This window comes from Pinus tabuliformis, chromosome 7, assembly GCF_031772625.1.
Source record: "Pinus tabuliformis cultivar Carrire ecotype Pingquan chromosome 7, CPIR1, whole genome shotgun sequence".
Lineage (NCBI taxonomy): Eukaryota > Viridiplantae > Streptophyta > Pinopsida > Pinales > Pinaceae > Pinus > Pinus tabuliformis.
The window spans coordinates 1351606472-1351612471 of record NC_142293.1 but is presented as its reverse complement, the minus strand read 5'-3'; the positions used below and the strand labels follow the sequence as shown (position 1 = coordinate 1351612471).

The window sequence follows — 6000 nt, the reverse complement described above, 5'->3', positions numbered from 1 at the left end:
TAGTGATTCGTGTTAATCTTTATATGTAGATCAATTTACATACAAAAAAATTAATGTTGGACATGGTATATGTGTGCCAATCATTGGAGAATTGGGGCTGACACCTTTTACCATGAGCAAGAAGCTTCATTTTAACTCTCTTGTAACATCCTTTTGCTCTAGGTAGTCATGCACTTTACAAGAATATCAAAATCACATAAAGTTAGCCTCATTATGCATGAAAGATGGGAGCAATGTTGTAGCTAGCTTCGTAATTCTCCTTCTCTGACATGAACTTGGGATAAGGCCGAGTGCCCTTGGAGGTTAAGGGTTTTATAGATTTATTGGAATGGCGAAAAGGGGAGGTGGATTCAAACATGGAGCAAACAGGGGAGGTGGATTCAAAGGTGTGGATTTAGTAGAGGACGATGTGTTAGAGGTCACAGGGGCCATCGCGGTGACCGACAAGGAGCTCAAAGAGAAGAAGAAGAAAAATGGGTGTTTGTGATGAAGCTTGGGTCCCTATTTAAAGAAGGGAAAAACTATTCCCTTGAGCATATCTATCTTTTCTCATTTGCTGTGAAGGAGCACCAGATCATGGAAGCCATGTTGGGTCCTTAACTTAAGGATGAGGTCACGGATATCATGCTCATGTAGAAGTAGACGATGGCAAGGAAGATGACTCGATTCAAAGCATTCATTGTTGTGGGTGACGACAATTACCATGTAGGGCTTGGGGTTAAATGCAACAAGATGGTGGCCTCAACCATCCGTGGAGCCATTATTTTAGCGAAGCTTTCAATTATTCTCATGAGGAGAGGTTACTGGGGTAACACAATTAGGAAGCCACATCTTGTGCTTGTTAAGGTCACAAGTAAGTGCAAGGGTGTTCAATCTTAGAATGGAGTCCAATCTCGACTATCCATGAGATTTGATGTTGCATCTAGAGCAAATACAAAAGAAGTTGTGGGGGTGGTTGGAACCCTAGTTGCCCCTGCTATTGGTTCGTGACTTCCCACTCGCGGCTATAGTAACACCTCACTCTGCAGGTGACTCAGATGGTGTTAGTTAGAGGGTTCATCTAAGTGGTGCGTGGATTGGGGTGGGTTATGTTCTAGGGGCTTGTTTGTCCAAGGTATGTAACCACTCGTTTGATGGCCCTCTTGCTAGTGCATTTGGTTCCAATGGCATGTAGGTTGTCATGGATGTTTATGCGTGTGTATGTGTGATGAGGCTTGTCGGAGTATCTCCAAGCACTTTCTTCCCAGTCAGAGTATCTTCCGACATTGTATTCTAGCCGTCAGAGTATCTTCTGGAGCTATGCATGTGTGTGTGATGAGGCCTGTAGGAGCATCTCCAAATGCTTTCTCACCGGTCAGAGCATCTTCCAATGTTAATTTTTTCTTGTTGGTTAGAGTATCTTCCAAAGTTACTGGGTGCCTTTCTTGGCCCCAGAACATTTGTGACCCATTTAGGTCTTATGTGTGGGCCGTGTCCCTTTTTTTTCTTTTTAGATTTTGCTGGGGTTTGCTGACCTGCATTATGATGTTTGGCTATATCTGGTGCTCCCTACGAGGTTCTTTAACAGGCATGCATGCCCTATTATCTAGTTTTTTTTCACAGTTTATGTAAACAATTTTCATTTTAATGAAAAATGTTGGTTTTTTCTTTCTGAATTTATTTTTTTCCTCCATAACCTTTTGATGACAAGTCCTCAAATTTTGACCTAGTTATCATATAAAATGAGAGTCTGGTAAAAAATAATGGATGAGGACCACTATATTAGATGTTAAGCCAATTAACGATTGCTGAAGTCCTACCTAAAATGAAAATGGCGATATTCCTCAAAGTACAAGTCTCATAATTTATATTTCGAGTGCAGAGAATCCTCCACTTATTAAAAGATGAAACACCATATTACAAATATTGATATATGACCTTTGGTCTCAGTTACCAACCATAATAGCTTTTGCTAAAAAAATAATATCCTTAGACAATACATGGACAAAAAAAAAAAAAAAATCAGGAATTTAAACTTTAATAAAACAACAATAAACTAATCTCATAACTAAAATACACCCTTTTTTGATATCAAACTTGATAATATTCCGACATAAAATTTACATATAGCTATAATTCCACCATGATCCAAATTATTCACAAAAATAATAATACCCTAATAATTTTATTCAATTTTAAAAGAAACCAAATCATTAAAAATTTAAACAAATTTAAAATAAAAACCTTTCAATTATATATTACTAAAATTTTCAACTACAAAATAAATATTTTATATTTTATATCATAAAAGTAAATAACTATACTAATAATAATAATAACACCACCATGCCTCCCTTGGGATTAACTCTAACAATTATCCATGTCCATATAAAATTTTGGACTTTTAACACAATTACTTTAATGTTATTGCTTAAACAACAAGTTTTAGACGTGGGTTTTGATTGCGTACACTCACAAGTTTATTAACTTGTGGCAGTGGCCAACGTGGTTTAATTTAGTTTAATTTTAATTGTTTTCCATTTAAAAGTTCAATATACGGCCATCATGCATGAGTGCGAGTCGAAGAAAAAGGTAGGTACAAAGTAGTTATTCCGCCGTATTCAGATTCACAGTAGCCAAATTTTTGTAGTGTCCCAGAGCGACGAGGAGGATTTGATGGATGGGATGAAGGCCGCGGAAGCAAGGGAACTAGACTAACAAAACGTGGAATTGCAGAAGCAGAATTCAAATCCTCTGGCGATAATTCTACTTCTTCCAGCCCCAAAACAAAGACGATGGGGAACAAAATTGCTCGCACAACACAGGTATCGGCCTCTGAGTATTATCTTCAGGACCTACCTTCCACATACAATTTGGTTCTCAAAGAGGTTCTTGGAAGGGGAAGGTTCCTTAAATCCGTTCAGTGCAAACACGATGAAGGCCAAGTCTTCGTCAAAGTCTATTTCAAGCGTGGCGACCCCCTCGATCTCAAGGTAACCTAACTTAACCTAATTTAATGTGCCCTTCATTCCCCTTTTCCATTTGTTTGCTTGCTTGTAAAGTTTTTAAATTGCTTAACTAAATTCAGCATCAAAATATTAAAGAATCCAACTCCATCCCGCAACTTGTAATGCCAGGCCACTTGGTCCCAACCATCCAATTCTACTTCAACCACTCGTTGTTGTTTTTTTTTTAAACTGGGGAATCTTAAAACCACACAATTACCATATATTTAGATACTAACAGTTGGGAATTTTTTGATAATCTATACTTTTAATGGTTGAAACCTTATTAGTTTCTTAAAAGATTGGAGATCTTCAGATTTCTCGAATTTTTTAATCGTTTTCATATAATATAATTTGACTGCTTCGAATTGGTATTTTTGATATTATTTTAGCCAAATGGTGAAATTTAAGAAGACACAGATACATGCAGACATAAATACTTAGCTTTAGCTTATGAGTACAAGTAATAGTAGCAACGGATGCTCATTCTGGGACACACACAGTTGATACTTATGGACACTTCACCCAATCACCAATACTCACTCTACGATCTGATCTTTCCAGCCCCCCTGATTGGGACAGTAAGTGATTACTGTCACCTGGATATATTTTTTTTTCACAGAAACTGGGAAACTTATATTAGTATAAAGGAGAGGATGAAGCACGCCAACAACCAGATACAAAAATTATCCTAAGCTTTTGAAGGCTGAATACAGCATACATTGATTTCTTTCCGATATCTATTGTTTCCCAGGTGCCCAATTTCCCAAGAACTTAAACTATATGCTTTAAAAAATTTGCCAGAAACCAAAATTTTTCTGAACAGCATAGCAGAAAAGTTTCAATTATTTTCAACAAAAGCTCCAAAATTGTTCTGAACAGCATAACAGAAAAGTTTCAATCATTTTCAACAAAAGCTCATCTGTTGCTTTAAATAGCCTTAAGTATTGCTTCTTCTTTTGCATCAAACTTGTTTTGAAGGTTACCTGCATATGCCTCTGGAAGAGTATCGAACAATGGGGAGAGGCTCTTTAGCTTATTCTTAATGCTCCCACAATTTGCACTATTGCTCTGTTAGGTAAAAAGTTGGCCTTTTATTAAATGATCTTAGAACTTGAAAGAACTTGATGGAGGAGATGACTGATATTTCATGCTTAATTCTATGCAGAATTGATTGAAGATGTGAGGAAGTTTTTCTCTTTGGATTTGATGAGCTTCGCCTTTTAGTGTCCATAGCAATGACCAGGCACCGCCACCGTGAATGGTTCTGAGATAAAGACAGGGCCTGTGAATTGCCTGCTATAAAACCACGAGAGACCATTTCACAGTCTCATCCCCCCTCCTCAAATACCATATTCCATAATAATTACCAAATATGGAACACTTAATTTGCCCATCACATCTACTTGTGTAGCAGTAATGGTAGGGAGGAGCCCTCATTTATCATTTATTCTTCCTGCTCATTTGTATGAATGGATAGAAAATTAGACTGATTATTTATTCTTACTGCTCCCACTATTTGCACTATTGCTCTCTTAGGTAAAGAGTTGGCCTTTTTATTAAATGATCTTAGAACTTGAAAGAACTTGACGGAGGAGATGACTGATATTTCATGCTTAATTCTACGCAGAATTGACTGGAGTTGAAGATGTGAGGAAGTTTTGTTCTTTGTCATAGCAGTGTTAATGACTGTGTCACTGTAGAACCCCTGATTACTTTGATCTTTTGGATTTGATGAGCTTTGGCTTTAAGTGTCCATAACAACGAGGCACTGCCACCATGAGTGGTTCTGAGATAAAGATAGGGTGTGTGAAATTGTGAATTGCCTGCTATAAAACCACAAGAAGTCATTTCACAGTCTCATCCCCCCTCACTCAAATACCATATTCCATAATAATTACGGAGTACTGAACACTTAAATTTTCCCATCACATCTACTTGTGTAGCAGTAATGGCAGGGAGGAGCCCTCATTTATCATTTATTCTTCCTGCTCATTTGTATGGATGGACAGAAAATTAGACTGATCATTTATTCTTACTGCTCCCACTATTTGCACTATTGCTCTCTTAGGTAAAGAGTTGGCCTTTCTATTAAATGATCGTAGAACTTGAAAGAACTTGATGGAGGAGATGACTGATATTCAATGCTTAATTCTACGCAGCATTGACTGGAGTTGAAGATGCGAGGAGGTTTTGCTCTTTGTCATAGCAGTGTTAATGACTGTAGAACCCTTGATTACTATAAGCTTTTGGATTTGATGAGCTTTGGCTAGTCTTAGCCCCAGGAATAAGGAGTTCATTTCAGCTTTGTTGTTGATGCTATTGCCCAAAGACCAAGAATATCTTAACACTTGATTCCCTCAGGATTAAAGATAACACCCTGCCCCAGCGCCTGCCTCCCATGGGTCACCTTTAAAAGCGCCATCAAAGAATAGAATATGAGACCATTGCTGTGACCTCCAAGGGATGAAGTCTTCCTGGAGTTGAAGATGTGAGGAAGTTTTGCTCTTTGTCATAGCAGTGTTAATGACTGTAGAACCCCTGATTACTATAAGCTTTTGGATTTGATGAGCTTCTGCTAGTCTTAGCCCCAGGAATAAGGAGTGCATTTCAGCTTTGTTGTTGATGCTATTGCCCAAAGACCAAGAATATCATAGCACTTGATTTCCCTCAGGATTAAAGGTAACACCCTGCCCTGATGCCTGCCTCCCCTGGGTTACCTTTAAAAGCACCATCAAACAATAGAATATGAGACCATTGCTGTGACGTGGCTGTGACCTCCAAGGGATGAAGTCTTCCTTTGATAATTCAAGCTACCAGCGTGATCTCATAGAAACTTTAAAGGGGAGAAACTACAGAATATTGGTCAGAATGCCTAATTGACTGAACCATGATTGCTCATCCACTTCAAGAATTTCCTTGTTTCAATGGTTCCCACCGCTAGTTGTCAAGTTCTGAGAAAGCAACAATTTTGCATTGACTGCCACTCGCCTCAGATGGGTTTTCTTGTCCTTAA

At 38.1% G+C, this 6000-nt stretch overlaps 1 protein-coding gene and 1 pseudogene across 1 annotated transcript in view; both read left to right on the top strand.

The window, feature by feature from the left end:
* The first annotated feature begins 328 nt into the window (after nucleotides 1–328).
* On the top strand, nucleotides 329–879 carry LOC149252565 (small ribosomal subunit protein uS5w pseudogene; annotated as a pseudogene).
* Nucleotides 880–2542: 1663 nt separating this feature from the next.
* Nucleotides 2543–6000, top strand: part of LOC149252564 (serine/threonine-protein kinase VPS15-like) — a 133294-nt gene continuing 129836 nt past the window's right edge. Inside the window, 1 exon segment of the mRNA XM_089459744.1 lies at nucleotides 2543–2972. Within this exon segment, the coding sequence (XP_089315870.1) occupies nucleotides 2775–2972 (198 nt within the window). The 5' untranslated portion in view covers nucleotides 2543–2774.